The 20,954-nt window shown below is 37.1% G+C and overlaps 1 protein-coding gene across 10 annotated transcripts in view; it reads left to right on the top strand.

The window, feature by feature from the left end:
- The window catches only part of CHL1 (cell adhesion molecule L1 like), a 221,787-nt gene that overhangs the window by 139,067 nt on the left and 61,766 nt on the right, over nucleotides 1-20,954 (top strand). For 9 of the 10 annotated variants that reach the window (XM_043886547.1, XM_043886541.1, XM_043886538.1 and 6 more), the window contains 5 exons: nucleotides 798-985; nucleotides 14,104-14,226; nucleotides 15,292-15,462; nucleotides 16,428-16,475; nucleotides 18,574-18,694. In XM_043886547.1, coding sequence (XP_043742482.1) covers nucleotides 798-985; nucleotides 14,104-14,226; nucleotides 15,292-15,462; nucleotides 16,428-16,475; nucleotides 18,574-18,694 — 651 coding nt within the window. The remainder of the gene's footprint in view (nucleotides 1-797; nucleotides 986-14,103; nucleotides 14,227-15,291; nucleotides 15,463-16,427; nucleotides 16,476-18,573; nucleotides 18,695-20,954) is intronic. The other variant, XM_043886546.1, reaches the window with a different exon arrangement.

Below are 20,954 nucleotides of genomic sequence, written 5' to 3'. Positions count from 1 at the left end.
TAATTGCTTGTGTGTTTTTGAATTTTGAGTGAGCTCTTCTCAAATATACACACACACACATACATGGACATATTGTATATTTATAATTTTTAGTCTCCAAATAATGTAATATCTCAAATATCAGTAAAGATCCTACATTATCTTTTCAATTAGATAAGTTTTAAAATATATCTCTAATTTTAAAAGAACAGAATGAAACCTATCCTTTTTTCCCCTTCCAATTGTCACAGCTTTTTCATGGCTTGTGTCTCAATCAGTTCTGGCTGCTACAATAAAAATACCATGGACTGAATGGCTTAAACAACAGACACATATTTCTCACAGCTCTGGTGGTGAGAAGATCAAGACCAAGTCACTGACAGATTTAGTATCACCGGCAGCTTTGGTGTCTGGTGATGACCTGCTTGCTGTTCACAGCCAGTCATCTTCTTGGAACCTCACATGGCAGAAGGGAGCAAGAATGGGATCTCTTTTATAAGGACACCAATCCCATTTCTGAGGACTTCACCCTCATGACATAATCACCTCTCCAAGGCCCTACCCTCAAATACTATTACAATACATTGGGAAATAGACTTCAACATATGAATTTTAGGGAGACATAAACATTAAATCTACAGCAGTTTATAAGATTTCTCAGATTATTTTAGATACCTTTTTTGTATTGTTATATTCAGTTAAATAGATGTGTATATACACTTTATTTTCAAATGTCTCGGTTTTCTTATTTCTGTATATTTGTTTGAAAATAAGTTATGATTTTTTTCAAGGTTGCTAACTTTAGTTTTATCTTACAGATTCTTATGGAATAAGGATGACAAGCCTTTTAATCTCTCTGACCCTCGGATAGTTGTATCTAACAATGGGGGGACTTTCAGGATACCAAATGACGGGCACATATCTCACTTTCAAGGAAAATACCGCTGCTTTGCTTCTAATAAGCTGGGGATTGCTATGTCAGAAGAAATCGAGTTTATAGTTCCTAGTAAGTATTTCGGTGCTTCCCAGGTGGCAGAGTGGTAAAGAAGCCACTTGCCAATGCAGCAGATGTGGGTTCAGTCCCTGGTTGGGGAAGATCCCCTAGAAAAGGAAATGGCAACCCACTCCAGTCTTCTTGCCTGGAGAATTCCATGGAGAGAGGAACCTGGCTGGGCTACAGTCCATGGGGTTGCAAAAGAGTCAGACACAACTTAGCAACTAAACAGCAGCAGCAACAGTTAGTATTACAGAGGAGATTTCATTTAATATTTTAGTGAAGTTTAGTAGGATTTATACTAGGCTGCAATGAAATAAGATTATTAATTTAATCAGCTTATAATTGCCTTATATTTTATTTGTAAGGGAAATTATCTTCCAGGTCTTGATATTTAGAATTTGATGACCTTGAAAGTGACATTCTTTCACTGCGTTTCACTAATAATACATGTAACATGGGGAAAAATTTGTTTTGCTTCATCAAATGAAGTTAAATATATTAGTTAGATTTGGCTAGGTTATGCTTCAGTCACAAGTAATCCCCAAGCCCTTGTGTTAATATAGGGTTGTTCCTTGATGAGGCAGTTTGCTGTAGGTCTGGCAGCTCTTCAGAGCAACTGTTCTCCATGTAGCTTATCAGAGATCCTAACTGATGGGTATACCATCATCCTGTCTCTGCACCATGTGAAACTTGTACCATCTGGGTCAGAGAGTGGGGGTATAGAACACTGCTTCCCACAAGAAGTTACACAGGCAGCTTCTACTCACCTTCTTAGGTGGAGCAGAACAAATGGCTTAGCCCCACCTAACTTCAGTATGAGTGCCCAGTGATATTAGTATATGTTAGTAATATCTTCCATACATCATAACCATGGAAAATTACAAGCTCCCTTAGCATTAAAGCTGTTATTTATCAGTACTTATCCCCAGGAGTAAGCAACTTCTTTATTCAGTTCAGTTCAGTCACTCAGTCATGTCCAACTCTTTGTGACCCCATGAACCGCAGCACGCCAGGCCTCCCTGTCCATCACCAACTGCCGGAGTTTACCCAAACCCATGTCCATTGAGTCGGTGATGCCATCCAACCATCTCATCCTCTGTCGTCCCCTTCTCCTCCTGCCCTCAATCTTTCCCAGCATCAAGGTGTTTTCCAATGAGTCGGCTCTTCGCATCAGGTGGCCAACGTATTGGAGTTTCAGCTTCAACATCAGTCCTTCCAGTGAACACCCAGGACTGATCTCCTTTAGGATGGACTCATTGGGTCTTCTTGCAGTCCAAGGGACTCTCAAGAGTCTTCTCCAACACCACAGTTCAAAAGCATCAATTCTTTGGCGCTCAGCTTTCTTTATAGTCCAACTCTCACATCCATACATGACTGCCGGAAAAACCATAGCCTTGACTAGATGGACCTTTGTTGACAGAGTAATGTCTCTGCTTTTTAATATGCTGTCTAGGTTAGTCATAATTTTCCTTCCAAGGAGTAAGCGTCTTTTAATTTCATGGCTGCAGTCACCATCTGCAGTGATTTTGAAGCCCCCCAAAATAAAGTCAGCCACTGTTTCCACTGTTCCCCATCTTTCTGCCATGAAGTGATGGAACTGGATGCCATGATCTTAGTTTTCTGAGTGTTGAGCTTTAAGCCAACTTTTTCAGTCTCCTCTTTCACTTTCATCAAGAGGCTCTTTAGTTCTTCAGTTTCTGACATAAGGGTGGTGTCATCTGCATATCTGAGGTTATTGATATTTCTCCTGGCAATCTTGATTCCAGCTTGTGCTTCCTCCAGCCCAGCATTTCCCATGATGTACTCTTCATATAAGTAAAATAAGCAGGGTGACAATATACAGCCTTGACATAGTCCTTTTCCTATTTGGAACCAGTCTGTTGTTCCATGTCCAGATCTAACTGTTCCTTCCTGATCTGCATACAGATTTCTTAACAGGCAGATCAGGTGGTCTGGTATTCCCATCTCCTTCAGAATTTTCAACAATTTATTGTGATCCACATGCTTCTGTGCCATCGCAGGCGCCAATATGCTACTGGAGATAATGGAGAAATAATTCCAGAAAGGATGAAGGGATGGAGCCAAAACAAAAACAACACCCAGTTGTGGATGGGACTGGTGTTAAAAGCAAGGTCTGGTGCTAAAAAGAGCAATATTTCATAGGAACCTGGAATATCCATGAATAAAGGCAAATTGGAAGTGGTCAAATAGGAGATGGTAAGAGTGAACATCAACATTCCAGGAATCAGCGAACTAAGATGGACTGGAATGGGTGAATTTAACTCAGATGACCATTATATCTACTACTGTGGGCAGGAATCCCTTAGAAGAAATGGAGTAGCCATCATAGTCAACAAAAGAGTCTGAAATGCAGTACTTGGATGCAATCTCAAAAACGACAGAATGATCTCTGTTCGTTTCCAAGGTAAACCATTCAGTATCACAGTAATCCAAGTCTATGCCCCAACCAGTAATGCTGAAGAAGCTGAAGTTGAACGGTTCTATGAAGACCTAAAAGACCTTCTAGAACTAACACCCAAAAAAGATGTCCTTTTCACTATAGGGGACTGGAATGCAAAAGTAGGAAGTCAAGAAACACCTGGAGTAACAGGCAAATTTGGCCTTGGAGTACAGAATCAAGCAGGGCAAAGGCTAATAGAGTTCTGCCAAGAAAATGTACTGGTCATAGCAAACACCCTCTTCCAACAACACAAGAGAAGACTCTACACATGGACATCACCAGATGGTCAATACTGAAATCAGATCGATTATATTCTTTTCAGCCAAAGATGGAGAAGCTCTATACAGTCAGCAAAAACAAGACCGGGAGCTGATTGTGGCTCAGATCATGAACTCCTTATTGCCAAATTCAGACTTAAATTGAAGAGAGTGGGGAAAACCACTAGACCATTCAGGTATGACCTAAATCAAATCCCTTATGACTATACAGTGGAAGTAAGAAATAGGTTAAGGGACTAGATCTGATAGACAGAGTGCCTGGTGAACTATGGATGGAGGTTCATGATATTGTACAGGATACAGGAGTCAAGAGCATCCCCAAGAAAAAGAAATGCAAAAAAGCAACATGGCTGTCTGAGGAGGCCTTACAAATAGCTGTGAAAAGAAGAGAAGTGAAAAGCAAAGGAGAAAAGGAAAGATATACCCATTTGAATACTTATTTATTACCAGATCTGATCTCTGTAGCATGGGATCTCTGAATACTGACTTTCACATTTGGTCATTTATTTTCCTGAATTTTAAGGTATCCAGTACTACTTGATTCTAACCAAAGGCTTTGAAGAAAAAATTCTTAGATGCAAAACAGAAACTCTTGACAGTTTTATAATTTCTTCTTGCAGAGTTCTAGACCTTTCAGGATATGGACACCTTATGTTGGGGGAGTAGAATGTACAGAAACCTGGGGAGAACAAATAATGAAAAACGTGTGTGTGTTATCCTTAAAGTTGGGACAGGAAACTGGGTTTAAATTTTTTAAGTTTTCTGTATTGTTCTAGAGGAGAGACTATAACTCAAATTCAAAATCTTAACAAGTATGTGTCTTAAAATGTATAGAATAGTTACACTATACATATAAAACAAAATATGAGTGATTATCAAGCTCTGCTATCAAGAAGAAAAAGAAAAAGGCAAGAAAAGAGAGAGAAAGAACTATAGAAATAAATTTAAACATGTCATTAATTAAAGATGAAAGTAAATAGACTAAATGCTCCAAAATTTAAAAAGTTATAAGCTATTTACCACATTACACATCTAAATCATGAGAAAATAAGATTCTTGAAACTAAAAGGGGGAAAAGATGTTTCATCTTTTTAATAGATAGATATATTGAATAAATACTGTTCAAAAGAAAAGTACATATAGCTCTATTAATATCAATCAAAATAGACTTTATTTTACAAAGGCTCCCTGGAGATTAATGTACCAGACATACATAATACGAAAGTGTATGGAGCAGAAATAGAAGCACAAAGAGAAATAGACAAATCTACCATAGTGATGAAAGATGTAACATGTGTTTCATTATTTGGGAGCTCAAGCAGAGGCAACATTAGAAAAGCACATGGAGGATTATAAGAACCCAATCACAAGCTCTAGCTAATCAGCATGTATGGAACATTATACCTGAAACTTCAGATTGTTTTTCAGTATTTGATGATGCATTAGCTATGAAGCAAATATGACCAAAATACAATTGAGAAATGGGTATTTAAAAAATCCAGAAAAAACATTGCAAATGAATATAACTGAAGATAATATTAATGTATTTATAAATAATTTTACAGATCTCTAAGTTGGAGAAGGAAATGGCAACCCAGTCCAGTATTCTTGCCTAGAGAATCCCATGGACAGAGAAGCCTGGCAGGCTATTGTCCGTGGGGTCGCAAAGAATCAGATACAACTTAGCGACTAAGCCACCACCATCAAGTAAAAAGCAAAAAACAAAGTGGCAAAAGATATAAACTTGTACCTCAGACTGAAATACTCAATACAAATATAAAAATGTGCTTAATATAATTAGTAATCAGAAATAGAGCTATTGTAACCTAAATAATAAAAGCATTTGATTCCTACAAAATTGGGAAATACAGCAGAATCTGAAAGTAGCAATTTTAGGTGGTACTTTGTGGGCAGGAGGAGCAGTGGACGACAGAGGATGAGATGGCTGGATGGCATCACTGACTTGATGGGCATGAGTTTGAGTAAACTCTGGGAGTTGGTGATGGACAGGGAGGCCTGGAGTGCTGCGATTCATGGGGTCACAAAGAGTCGGACAGGATTGAGCGACTGAACTGAACTGTGGGCGGCATAACACGTATCCATCATGGAGAGTACAGTTTACTGCTTGGACTGTGGAGCATATTGGTCGCTGCCTGCTTAGTTAAAGATACTCTCACCAATGCCCAGAAATTCCTCTTCTTTGCTCATGTGCATGTGCCCCTTACCCATGTGCGCCAGGAAGAGCTGTGGCAGCATTGTTTGTGTTTTAGAAATATACTGAACAAAAACACAAGTTCATTTGTGATATAATGAAATAATTGTGGCATATTCATACAAAAATTACTCAGCAGTGAAGACTGATGAACCTTAGAGATGTGCTGAACAATGAAAACAAATCTCTAAAAGAAACATAAAATGTGATTTCATTTATATAAGATCAGTATATGTAAAAATTAATAGAATATTATTTAGGATTATCATTTCATGTGGTAAAATCATAATGCATAACAAGAAAATGATGAAAACAAAATTTAGGATGGTAGTTACCTCTAACGGGATGTGGAACAGGGAGGATTATTACTATAATAATCTATCTACACCAGATAGAAAGGTAACAGTGCCTTTATGTTTCTCTTATGATGGGTGGTGGGTAAAGAGTGTTGCATGTCTTTCTTTCTATTCTTTACATTTATTTTATGTGGTCTTTATATATACAAAATTAATTAGTATGTAGCATACTGATTTGTCTTAGATATACTGGAATTATTAAGTGTGATGTTAGGGCATAGTAGTGGGCAGAGTAGTGACATTCAGACTTGAAAACTGGCCTCTGGAGTTTGGGTTTGAAATGACAGTAGTGAGTGTTCATGAATTCTGGGTTAGAAAACTGTGACTGAGAATCATAAAGTCACATAGATATAACAATACAGCCATAGTTATAGTTCTTTATTATAGACTATATTGCATCATTTATATTATTATAAACTATAATATAGTGTATCATATAGATTGATAAGTATATAAGATAATTAACTGAAGTAAGATGAGGATGTAGGAGACCGAGGGAGAGGAAAGAAAGATATAAAAAAAAAAAATCTGTTGTACCAGACAAGGCATTAGGCTGATCCCTAACCTGAATTCTAGTGGTTGCTATGGAGACACAAAGGAACAGGCAGTTGCTAGACCTATAGCAGAGAAATGGTACATTTTAGTATAAGGTTGTGCAATTAAAGGATTTTGAAAAGAAAATGTTTTCTGTCATTATCAAAGCAGACCAAGTGAAGGCATGAACAATGTAAGGGTAATTCTGGCCAGAATTGGCTAGTATCGTAATTAAGAGATGAGAGTTGAATCTGAGCTATGTAGTGGATAATTGCACCATTTTTTCTGGTGCTGTAGAAAAGAGGAAAGTAAATTAGGTTTCTCATGCATCATTTCCAGCTCCTCCTAAAATTACTTCATCATCTAACACCTTTCTGCAATTATTTATATGTTGAATAGGACCATCAGCCCAGTTCTTAGGAGTTTATAAATCAGAGACCATTTAAGGCTTCCTACAAGTTTTATCAATTGATTCTTCTCTTAAGGTGTAGAGAATTGATTCTTCATTTATATTACACTCTGTGATATGAGTTTTAAAGTTTGTAAAACTTTAAAGTTTTAACTCTTCATTTCTTTTTTTTGTTTGTTTTTTCTTTTCTTTTTTTTCCATTTATTTTTATTAGTTGGAGGCTAATTACTTTACAATATTGTAGTGGTTTTTGCCATACATTGACATGAATCAGCCATGGATTTACATGTGTTCCCCATCCCGATCCCCCCTCCCACCCCATCCCTCTGGGTCTTCCCAGCCCACCAGCCCCGAGCACTTGTCTCATGCATCCAACCTGGGCTGGCGATCTGTTTCACACTTGATAGTATACTTGTCTTAATGCTGTTCTCTCAGAACATCCCACCCTCTCCTTCTCCCACAGAGCCCAAAAGTCTGTTCTATACATGTGTGTCTCTTTTTCTGTTAACTCTCATTTCTTAAACTTTTCTTTAGAACAAACTTAAAGGCTTGATTCTAAGTTTGAACGTAGGTACAGTAGCTGAAAATCTGGTCATTACCCCCTACAGACAGAAAACTTTATACACTGTGTTTAGTTATCTACTTTTAACAAAATTGCAGTTGACTTTGCCAGGAAAAGAAAGAGTAAACTAAAAAATAAAACAACCAAACACAATGTACTGTTTTCAAATATGGAGAAAATCATTCAATTGAATGGATTTTCTAAGATATGGCATGCTAAGTTAGGCCGTGAATTATTCAACAGATCTTCATTAAACTCCCTTCATGTGTCAGACACTTTTCTAGTAATTTGAGATACAGCAGTGAACAAAAGAAAGGCTATACCCAAGAAACCTAAATCCTGTGGGTGTGGTCAGTGAGTCTGGAGAGAAGGTGAGCTATTTTCTTGCCTTCATTATGACAGATATCAGTGAAGTTAGAATGATGATGTAAATAATTCCATTTTGGCTGTTCAGTTTTACTTACCCTTGATGGCACAGATCAGCCTTCTCCACTTAACGTTCTTAGTCTATCTTAGCCTATACTAATTTTTCTTATAGATTCTGTGTATTATTTACACATCATAAATTTTACCAGCTTATGTACACAGGTTCCTTTTATCATAAAAATTTTCAGTTCAACTATCATTAGAAGCCAGTATTAGAGCATTTCCCTCATCCCTGAAAGATTAGGCACTCTCTCTCCCCACGCCCAGGCACTCGCCAGTCTGACGCTTGCCTCTAGAAATGTTTTTTTCTGAATGTTTCATGTAAATGAAATCATACAACATGTGATCTTTTCCATCTAGCTTCTTTCCACTTAGCCTGATTTTTGTGATTCATTCATGTTCTAGGATAAATCAGTAGTTTGTTCATTTTTATTGCTGAATAATATTCATATAATAATGATACAGATATATACCACATTTTGTTTATCCATTCACCAGTTGGTGTCCATTTGGATTGTTTCTAACTTTTGACTATTATAAAGAAAAATTAGTAATAATCAGTAATGTTAGGAATATCCATGTGTAAATTCTGTGGAATTTTAAAAGCATTTTTTGTTGTTTGGAAGAGACTCTGACTGTCAAATATATTAATCAGGGTATTAAAGGTGAGAATGATATTATCCTGTCCTATTCTTCCTTCTCTATATTTTCTTATAAATGCTGCGTGAATTCATATTATCAGTGATTGATTTACTGGCTAAAGAGTAAAAGAATGAATAAAGGTAAAAATGCAGTATGCATTACTCGTAAAGTAATGCAAGGTATAGCAGATTTAGTGGTGAAATCATCTGTATATTGTTTTACTAGAAACTACCTAGAATTTCTAGTGTGCTGGGTTTCTACATTGGTATGAATTTCTCAGGTCAGTTTCCTTAAGACATATCTTGGCTATTTACTGCTCTCATTTGGGAAGGGTAGAATAGCAAAAGTAGGGGTCCAGTGGAATACACTAATTTCTTCTTCTACTATATGCAGACTAACCTTAGGAGGATTAATTTGTTCAGTAGAGAGTACAACTTAAGAGTTTTAAAGGTTTGGTTAAGACCGAGGATTTTGCTCTCATGCGTCCCAGTATGTGGAGGACTAGAATGAAATGGACTGCATTGGGCTGTCCTTCCTTAGTGTGAATTCATTACCAGTTCATAGACTGAAAGGCAGTGCTATTTCTCTGCACTTCTAAGTGGGTTAATAGGGTACTCTACAGGAAATGGGAATCAATTAAATCTCTTTGCAGACAGAAACTGGAGTTCAGGGTGATACAGCATGTGAGCGCAGTGGCTTGCGTTCATGATAATGATGCCAGACTGTCAGCAATTTGCTGAGCACATTCAAGGGAAATGGAAGGCACTCAAAAGCTCTCCAGGCCAGTCCTGTAAACAAAGTGAGAAGTCAAAATAGATAAAAACTCTTTGGCATAGGAACGGGGACAGAATAATTCATTAAACAACCCATAGATTCTCTATGAAATACAGTCTTTCATCCCTCAGGTGCCCTCCCTACTTTCTTTGATAAAGTTAATTCCAAATAGTTGTATAAAATGTGGAAGTTGTTACGATATAGGCTACATGAAAGATCAAAAACAACAGCAAAGGAAAGCTTTGTCCCTTTGCCCATCTCTATATAATGTGGCTGGGTTTACCATGTAAAGTGAAAATATTTGAATAAGAGCCAACATATTGAGTGATTTTTAAGTGCCTGACACTATGTTAATTGAATTATATGAAAGAGTTTATTTAAACTTTGCCACAAATCAATGAATTAGGTGTCATGTCGAATTCCATTTTATGAATGAAGAAACTGAAACACATTAAGTAATGGGTTCAGGTCACATAGTAAGGGATGAAGCCAGGATTCAGCCCTAAGCAGCTGGCCCCAGAGCACATGTGTATAATCCAATGCTACACATTTTTGCCTATGCTTTCATCATTGTGTTAACACATCCTCTGGATGAGCTAAAAAGCATTTATCCTTCTTTGTTGAAAATAACCTTGGCAATAGGTTATCAGACTCAGAGAGGGAGAATATAGGGAGATTTGATTTTTTTGTTTGTTTGTTTTGTTTTTTTATTTATTTGTTTGTTTATTTTTTTATTAGTTGGAGGCTAATTACTTCACAACATTTCAGTGGGTTTTGTCATACATTGATATGAATCAGCCGTAGATTTACACGTATAAATCTATGGGAGATTTGATTTTATTCTTTGGGTATCAGAGAAAGATAACCTGTAGGTAACATAAAGATAATATGTAAGTAATGTAACTTGGTAATAGTTAAGTCACCAGTACCTTTTCATTGACATGGCTAGTCAGAATTACTTGTATTTCATTAAACTTCTCTGATGAGATTTCATTACCAGTTCTTTACGGTTAAGTTGGTTGCCATGTGGGACTGTGCAACTTGTCCTTAAGAAAAGCCTCTGAGGGAGGCTTTTGAGGAGCCCAAAGAGATGAATTGAAAGGATTCTAAGACACCAGAGAAAAGTAAAAAGGGGGCACAGAAAGTAAGGATAGTGGTCTGAAGCAAAACAGCCAGTTAGTTTTAGTGTCTAGGCCAGAGCTGTTTATAGGCTAGTCTGTAGATAAAAAAATTGTTTTTCACAAGTCTGCTATATTTCAAGTACAAAGATGCTATTTTTTTTTAGTGTATCAGTTGAAAGAGTTAAGATGATGAGTTCCAAAACTAATTGTCAGTACCTCAAGTATAGAGCCCCTAGAGATTTTGTACTTGCAGGTTTTCTGTGCACTGATAGCCTCAATAAGAATACTAGCATGTAGCTAATTTGCCTCTCAGAAAGGCTTTTCATGTTAGGTGGGTTTTTAGGGAATTGCGCCCTTGGAGTTATTACTAGAAATTTCTCTGCTATACTGAATAATGAATGCGGAAGCCTGTTGAAAAATAGTAAAGGATGGGTGTTATGCTTTGCTTGATTTTCTTATGAGGTAGACTGATAGGGACTAAATGTTTATGGATCTATCTAGACTTGATTATTACAGGATTTCCAAACATTCTTCAAATCCTGCTTATGTAGACGCTAATGTAGAAGTGGACGCTGATCCCTTTGCAAAGATACCATTACATAGTCAAGTCCAGTCACGACTAAGTGATACACAATTAAGTGATTTTGTTTTTGATGTTAATAGAGCACTTATTTGACATGTGTTGGTGAGTTCCAGCAGTGTAGTTGCCTCACACAAAAGAAAAATGACTGTTTACAATTCATGTTTTTAAAGTATTGCATCTGTCCTAACTCAACAATGCTAATGTTTATCACCAGAGAAATACAATTAGCAAAAGTCATTGGTTGGAGTTATTTTTAAATAGTCATTTTTTAAATTGAATTGAGGTAGACGTCATGCTTGCAGTTGTTATAATAATTAAATTTCACATTTATCTGTGAATGTTAAAATAGTCACTTTTTTGCTTTGCATCAACTTTGCAATATAGTTTGAAAGTTGAAGAGTAAGATCTAAAAAAACCTGACAAATTTATATCCTTTACAGTGTTTTTTCTCAGGCCTTAAATTATTAAATATATAAATATTCTTCCCGGTTTCCAGGTATTAATTTATCTTTGGTTAAAGCTGTTCCAGATTTATGGTATGTGATAAAGGCTTTGGTAGACTTCTAAATCTTATTTTATCTTTTTTATTATGAATGCCTTGGAAGCCAGTTGAGTAACAGAGTTACACTTTTGTAATTAGAATTTTACAATCTAGATTTAATTAATGCAAGGATGATAGTGATTCACTGCTGATACTATCTGTTTGAATTATTAAATTTTTTCTAAAGAGACAGCTCTCCAATTAGGACTTTATACAACTTAATTAGCGACTTTACAGTAGATACCACCCAGGGAACTGTGTGTTCATATTTGGCACTGTAAAGTTTGCTCGTTGCAAAACAGGATTACATGCGTCTTTCATTTCCTAATCTGTTTCCCTTCCTCTTTTGCTTCTATGATCTGAGTATAAACAGATAAATAGATTCAATAACTACCAAACAACATTGCTAACTTCATTAACAATAAATACTGAGCTTTAGTTAGAGCAAGTTTCACTAAACAAGTGATTTGAATTTGGAACTTAGGGTACATACTAGTTCTGTAAGTTACTTCACTTTACTTGGTATATTTCTGCAAAATGACTTGTGTAACATTTGCTGTCAGTCAAAGCTAAGGCTTTACCAAATAGGTGGTATTGATAGTTTATCAAAAAGGTACATGTAGGGGATACACTCAGATGTTCTTCTGTCTTTTGTTGGAAGTTTCATTCTACCTAGAGCAAAAGCATGATTCCAAGATGGTTCAGTTCAGTTCAGTCACTCAGTTGTGTCCGACTCTTTGCGACCCCATGGACTGCAGCACGCCAGGCTTCCCTGTCCAACACCAACTCCCAGAGCTTGCTCAAACTCATATCTATCAAGCCTTAGCTTTGACTAACAGCAAATGTTAAACAAGTCATTTTGCAGAATATATACCAAATTCGTGTCCAAGATGGTTCCCATCTCAAATTTTATTTCCAGACTTGCCAAGAGAAATCTTAGCATGAGTAGACCACGAGGGAATCCACTGAGAGCTGTCACATGCCAACGCCTGTCTTTTGAACTGGCAAAGGCAGTGAATAATGGCACTGTCCCCTGCGATGTTAAGCCTTGAAAGGTCCTTGAATTTAGACAAAAAGCAATTCACTGTAGCTAGTGCATCGATAAGAAATGTCAGCAAATTCCCTCAATCACTAAGGAGTTAGAGTAGGGGATGGGGGTGAGGAGCAAGGGAACCGCACAAAGCTTCTCAAGAGGAAAATTGACAGTAAATGAATATATCTTTAGACTCTCAAGAATAATAATAATCTTTTGTGAGCCATATTTTAAGAATGAAATATAGAGATGGAAAACTGCTAATAAATTCCATCAGGTCAGGACGGCTATAAATACCTCATATAAGACTTTTCTCATCTATCAAACCCTAAGTAATTCTACAGTGCAGATTCCCCTACCAAAGTTGAAAGGTACAAATAATGTTGAGGTGGAATATATTTTGAATATTCTTAAAACTATTTTATAAATAACTTCATAAAATATAAAACTTTGGTGTTGTATTTCAAATTCTGCACTGTTGTGACTTACATTCTCAGTAATTGCATTGACCTTTTTAAGGAAATTGATTCCAGCATGGGAGAGAAACAATATGTTGAAATACTGCAGTCTCCTGTCCTACATCCATTTCATTTCACTTAAAATTTTATTTACTGGGAGTGATTCCAGTGTGGATGGCTCTCTTTGCCACTTCTAGTGGTCATGTTTGGCTTTTCATTGTATTCATACCATTTTTTCCCCATGTGGGCTTTGAATTGTGTATTTTGTTTGATTATGATCTGAATGGAATATTTGCCAGTCACATTCAAGGGCTTCAGAATAAAGCAAAAGACAGAAAATAAGTATCTGCCTAAAAATAAATCATAACGTTTGGAGAAAAATGATTCCAAATCTATGAAAACTTAAAACGAGCAACTCCTATGACTCAGAGCTTATACCTCTTCACTGAGAAATATGCACAAGCATATTGTTGCCTTATTGATGTCAAAGCAAAAATATTTGTTATCTACAGTTACAGAATGCAGAAATATTTTTAAGGTTGTATAATGATGCAGCACAGATTGTTAACAGTATTTTGCTCTGCAGGACATAGACAAGAAGATTTAGGGTGTTGAATTTACTAAAAATGTTCCAATTTCTAAAAGAAGAATGCTTTAAGATAATACTTGTAACATTAAGCATTACTTGTAAGGTTAAAAATTTTAAATGGTGTCTTTAAATGATTTTTTTATATCAGATGCTCCAAAATTCCCCAAAGAAAAAATCGATCCTCTTGAAGTGGAGGAAGGTGATCCAATTGTCCTTCCATGCAACCCTCCCAAAGGTCTGCCACCGTTACACATTTATTGGATGAATATTGGTAAGTAATATTCTGTTCTATCAATAAGGGGACATTTTAAGTTCATGCATTGTTTCAAATGACATACTGAAATGAAGGATACAAAATTAATATGAACTTATGAATGTGAAATCAAGTATAGTTTAAAAACTATTTCCGTCTATAGTCTGCTGTAAGTTCTGAATATACATGAAAGCACTAGAAAACCACTAAATATGTCTTGATTTTGTCATATCTGGAAAGAGTAGAGTCTGTTAACAAGATACAATGTGTCTATGAAGGAAATACTTATTTTCCAAACATCTTACTTACCTTGGCACTATTATCCACGTCAAAGTTGAGAATGGCTTGTATCTGTGTTGCTAACTTTATATTCCTCTTTTAATATGTTGCATTACTTAATACAGTGATGCACAAAGAAATGAGTATTAACTTCTGTGTTTAATTTTCCAAAAGCTATCATCAGCTCTTGCGTTGGGATTCCAGCTTCTTGTAAACCCTACTTCTGGCATGTGTCTTGGCAGGTCTATCTAAATCTTTCCTCATTGTGACCCCCAGAGTAAAGTAATAATCGTACAGTATTTGAAAGAAAGCAAAAGAAGCTACTCTTGATTGTAGCCAGCGTTCCAAATTCCATCCATCATAGAACTTAACTAGGCTGCATCATGAAAGAGGGATTAATATCTCAGACACAATTTTGTGAAAATCTGTTTTTAACAAATATGATCCTAATATAATAAGAGTAATAATTAGGCCATTATCCGTTTGGTTTAGTTTTCAAATAAGTCAAAGCAGACCCATAGAGCAGAAGTAGAATCCTAAATGGTCAGGAGAGGTTGAATGCTCAGACTAGTTGTCCATTAGTGACTTCAGTTAATGGTGATAAGCACTCTCTCAGTGATTTTCTTGTTTTTTTGTGTGTTTTATTTCTTACTAATTGCTTCTATAGTAAGACCAGACTTGGGAGGAAAAGGAAGAGCCTACATGAAAAATAAAATAATATGAAAGAAAGGATACTGAAAAAGAGGCAACGAGGCATAATAAAGGACAATTGCCCCTTTTAATGACAAGATACTTCTCTTCCAGAATTAGAACACATTGAGCAAGATGAGAGAGTATACATGAGCCAAAAGGGAGATCTGTACTTCGCAAATGTGGAGGAAAAGGACAGTCGGAATGATTACTGTTGCTTTGCTGCGTTCCCGAGATTGAGGACTATTGTGCAGAAAATGCCAATGAAACTAACAGTTAACAGTTGTAAGTTGAAATAATTTTATTGTGCCAGCATGAATGAGGGAGACAAATGTGTCTGTAATTTTATTCTGGTTGAAGCCAGTTAAAGCTGGGTTGATATTTTCGAGCATTGTTTAGTTTAACTCTGGAGACTTCCTTCCAGATGAAAGAGACATCTGCGGCTGCACATTAACAGTAGCTCTGACTCCTGCAGCCAGAAAATCAAATCTCAATTCACAGGACAAGTGTATTTCACTTGATGACTAGAGAGTCGAGTCATTTTCCTTGCGTGAAATACAGAACAAAATTCCAGGGTTTTCTCAGCAAGTCTCAGGCTCAGAATCTCTGTGATTTTGGATAAACTGGCAAGGCTGAAAATCTGGGAGAAAAGAACAGAGTCAAAAATAACAAGAAGTAATATCATTTTTATCACATCAAACTTTTTTTGTGTTTCCCAAATTGGCAAAGTTATTTGAATTGCTTCTCTTTCCTACTTGATTCTGCAGATGGCATTCTGGGTTCTTAAATTTGAAAACTGTCATTATTAGTGCAAGAAATAACCAAGATTCAAAGGGCAGAGATAATCTCCAGAAATTCATTGACTGAATAACTGGCTCTGGTAGAGTCAAAAGTTGGCATGACCATTCCATTGTCTAATGTGGTTCATAATTTTTTCATAATTTGGTTCATCAATTTGTTGTGTGTTGATTCTCTATGCCAGGGCTTCACTATAGTATCCTTCAGCAACCTCAGTTCTCTTTAATGGAGCTCTAATTTGTGTCCTTTCCACCCAGATTTCATCTATGGTAGCTCAAGATTAAGCTCTTTATAAATGTTTTTCAACTATGTTCCCAAAGACGCTGTTCTAGTGAAGCATGCTTATACCTCATTTTGTAATTTTTGTAGGAGAAAACTATGGCTTTTCATTGTTTTGATGTCAGCATCTACCATTATGTTTGTGAGTTTTTTCTTCCATTTTTTTATTTCAGTAAAGCATGTTAATGACTCGAGTTCATCCACAGAAATTGTTTCCAAGGGTAAGTTGATGACATGTAGAATGTTGACATTTGTTTTCACCTGTGGTCACTCATTGTCATTTCAGAATTTGAAATTGAATACCTTCTGAGTTTATTAATATACTGATACTATTAGTAAGCAGAGGGTTAACATAGAGGGTTAACAAGAACCCTTAACACAGAGGGTTCTATTTTCTCCCATCCCCGTTAAATGTATGTAATAGGGGGTAATATTTACAAATGCATAACTATATAATTACACCTATATACTTATTGATGATATAATTACCATAAGTAAATACAGATACATATATAAAATTATGTTTTTCATGGAGTAATTATTATGGGTCTCCCAAAATGCCTGCAGTTTGGCAGAGAGCTGTTACATGAAGAAAGGAAAAAGCAATGGTTTTTGTAATAGGGTGTAACAGAAGGAGAGAAAGCGTTGAGTGTAAGAAAGTCAAATGGTTCTTTTCCTTCCTAGACCTCTTGAAGTACTTACGACACAACTGTCCATTGTGATTCAGTGAGAAAGAATCTAAGTTGCAGCATTTTCCAAGCTCACTTGTCTATGAAATGGTTTTTATTATTTAAAAAAAAATTTTCCCATAGAACATTTAACCAAGTGATATAGTAAGTAGTTTTTCTACAGAGAAAAGAATCATTTGTCTGAATGCAATAAATATTTCTTTCATAATTGGCACCAGCAATGAACCCTCCATGATAATTTTGGTAATCTAATATACTGATAACATCACCAGGGCAGGATGAGGGTTCCCCTTGGTGCACCTTCAGTTTGAAAATGGACTGATTAGGTATATATAGGCAACATCATTTCCTTTGAGGTCAATAACACAAACATATAGTGTTATATCTTTTCAGCACTCAATAAAATCATTACACATGGATGGGAGGGGAGTTTGGGGGAGAATGGATATAATAGGCTGTACTCCAATATAAAAGTGTAAAAAAAAAATCACACCGCGTATAATACATGTTCAAAAATTATTCTTCAAAAAACAAATAAATGCTTGTCAGGAAGCGATGGCAAGGTACATACTCTGTCAGTACCTTCCATCCTCCACTCTGATAGCAGCCCTCACCTCGACACTTCGCTTATCACATCAAATCACATTGACATTGGATGTGAAACATAATTTGTGTGAACACTTGGAACAGAAACCAGAATTTGCATTGAACACGGAAGCTTCCTCAGTTTCCATTGTATTTGAAGGGTTTCTTAGGAAAATGGGGCTTCTCTGGTGGCTCAGACAGTGAAGAATCTGCCTGCAATGTGGGAGACCTGGGTTCGTTCCCTGGGTTGGGAAGATCCCCTGGAGAAGGAAACAGCTACCCACGCCAGTATTCTGGCCCGGAGAATTCCATGGAAAGGGGAGCCTGGTGGGCTGCAGTCCCTGGGGTCGCAAAGAGTCAGAGAGGACTGAGTGACTTCCACTTTAGGAAAATAAGAAATGGAATATTTCCTCCCCAGTTACTGAGATGGCTTGTGAATCTTTTTGTGCAACAGTGTTTGTCTTTGAGGATATAAGACTGAAAGTAGAGTCACCTAATTGATAAATTCATAGATGCCTGGTTGTGCACCACAGGCTTCTTGAATCAGAGTTTCTGGGTGTAGGGACCAGGAAACTGTATTATAAGAGGAATCCTGTCAGATACTTGGGCACATTCAAGTCAAGAAAAATACACACGGCCATCAAACATGACCAAGTATGATTAGAATGTGGAATATAAAACTATTGACTGTCAATGAGCTTAAGGCTTTCATCAAGAAACTAATTATCTTGAACACTGTTTGAACTTCTGAATTTGAAGATGTGGTTTGAATCATAATCTTTATAAAACTTAATGCAGCACTTAGTTAATGTATCTGAAGGGCGACCCATGCTTCCTGGTAAGAGTGGAATCTATTTAAGTAGGAATATATTAAAATGTGTGAAATATATGTGAAATAGATGTGTGAAAATAAATTAAAATGTGTGTGTAAATATACATACACACACACAGGTCCATATGGTTAAATATGTTTTAGGAAGGATCGAGTGCCAAAGGAGTTTCTTAGTTTGAACAAAATCTGACTCTGTTCTGTTCTGTTCTGTAGCAAATTCGATCAAGCAGAGAAAACCCAGACTATTGTTGCCTCCTCCTGAAAGTGGCAGTGAGTCTTCTGTTACCATCCTCAAAGGGGAGACCCTGCTGCTCGAGTGTTTTGCTGAAGGCCTGTGAGTAACTTGACCCTGTTCATGACTTTTTCCATTCTGTCCTGTAAAGAATGAGATAGCAGTGAAGAGTGTGCCTGCATGCATCTTTAAAAAATGATTTCTTTTAGAAGAGAGAATCCTGTTACTACATTTCTGGGGAAAGTAATTTGCACTTCTCTCTGCAGATTTCAGGCTGTGGCCGAGATTGATTTATAATTAGATAGCTCTGTCAGTTGGTGAAAGTGTGAATGGGGATGCCAGTGACTATTCTCCTGACCTCAGTCAACACGGGGATGCATCCTTAGGGCGTGAGGTTGTGAAGAGTCAGCCCGTCACTGTTGGTGCCAGGGTTATGTCTTTCTGCTGTTGTTATTTGTCCTGCTTCTGCTCGTTACATTTCCCCAGGTTCGATGGATCTCTATTTATTATTTTACCCACCTGTCCTTTGCACACAAGCAGTTCTAGATCACGCAAGTTAAATTAAAAAAATTTTTTTTTTTGTCTGCACTGGATCTTTGTTGTTGTGCATAAGCTTTCTCTAGTTACCGTGTGTAGGCTTCTCACTGCAGGGGCTTCTCCTGCGGCAGCGCATGGGCTCTGGGCACGCAGGCTTCAGTAGTGATGCCATGTGAGCTCAGCAGTTGTGGCTCCCGGGCGCTCGAACACACGCTCAATAGTTGGGACACATGAGTGTAATTGTCCTGTGGCGTTGTGAAATCTTTCTGGACCAGGGATCAAACCCATGTCTCCTGCATTGGCAGGCGGGTTCTCAACCACTGGATCACCAGAGAAGTCCCAGCTCATGCAATTTAAGAGTTTCACATCAGAACCAATGAATCAAACTTTTTTTCACACCTAAAGTACAGTTGAGCAAGTCCTCCAAGAAAAGACTTCACTTGGTCACCTCTTGAAATTGTGATCCTTGTTGAGTAGCTATCATAAGTCTATGTAAACAAGGATCATCTTATTTAATACCTGATCATACAAGATTGTCTCTTTGCAATCATCACCCTTCTTTACCACCGCATACCCATCCCTGCCACTGGGAATCCCGTGGGAAAATACATCCCACCTTACTAGCACCTGAGTTTACTTACTCAGTTTGTAAACTCAGGGCTTTTTATAGCTGGTCATCTGGTTCATGGACTAGAATTTGAAATTCATATTCATTCATCGTTCACTGAATATTCTGAATGAGTGGTTTTAAATTGGTCTGTGAACAAAAGGAGCAGATTTTAATGGTTTTATAACCCCTAAGCTTTGTAAATTTCTCTTTCCATCCTGCAAAATATTCAGGTTGCTTATCTGTATTAAACTGCCCAAGTATATTGCCATAAAGTAATTAGATGTGCAGTGACATGGCCTCTGTTCAGGAATTTTGTGTCTGTATTATATGAGGAGATGAAAGCGTCAGGTTCGTTTGGATCATGTTGGTAACTGCCTGCATTTTGCTCTTATTTGTATGTGTTTATAGTGGTAGAAATTACATTCTTCCATGGTTCATCACTATTCTTGGTTGACTCTTTGGGCAGGGAAAACATGTCAGTAATTCATTTCTCCTGTTTCCCACAAATGCCATAACTTACCTCTTGAGTGGGCTGCCAACTGCATGGATGGTCTTCAATATAATAGACTCATTTCAGGAAATGCAGTGTCGTGAGCCAGTAGGGAAAAAGTGAGCACTGCATGTGTTGTCTTTGGGACTTGAGGATTCCTAAGGCCTTGTCCGAGAAGTTCATCTGAAGGGTTTTCATAGGTTTAGGCCAAGAATCCTATCTAGACTAGTTCTCTTCCAAGTGAATGTGATATATTGTAAAATTTGTAGAGTACTTGAAAAAAAACATATTCTAAGAAGTTTTATTTTAAAATGTAATTTATTATTTACTTTTGACAGCGCTGGGTCTTCATTGCTACATGGACTTCTTCTCTAGTTGTGGTCTGCAGGCTTCTCATTGCAGTGAATTCTCTTCCTGCGGATCTCAGGCTTCAGTAGTTGTACTTCCTGGGCCCTAGAACACTGAGTCAATAGTTGTGGTGCTTGGGCTTAGCTGCTCTATGGTATGTGGGATCTTCCCAGACCAGGGATTGAACCCATGTCTTCTGCATTGGCAGGCAAATTCTTTACCACTGAACTACCAGGGAGGCCCTCTAAGAAGTTTTAAACCACGAACTTCCTACTGTAATAGATTAATGAAGATATTGTCCTCTGTATTATGTGTCAGGCACTGTGTCTTGCACTTTACATACATTAGCTCATTTTATGCTTGCCGCACGCATCTCA

This window comes from Cervus elaphus, chromosome 24 (genome assembly GCF_910594005.1).
Source record: "Cervus elaphus chromosome 24, mCerEla1.1, whole genome shotgun sequence".
In the NCBI taxonomy this organism is placed as follows: domain Eukaryota; kingdom Metazoa; phylum Chordata; class Mammalia; order Artiodactyla; family Cervidae; genus Cervus; species Cervus elaphus.
Note: the sequence above shows the minus strand (reverse complement) of the source record. Positions and strands in the feature narration are given on the sequence as shown.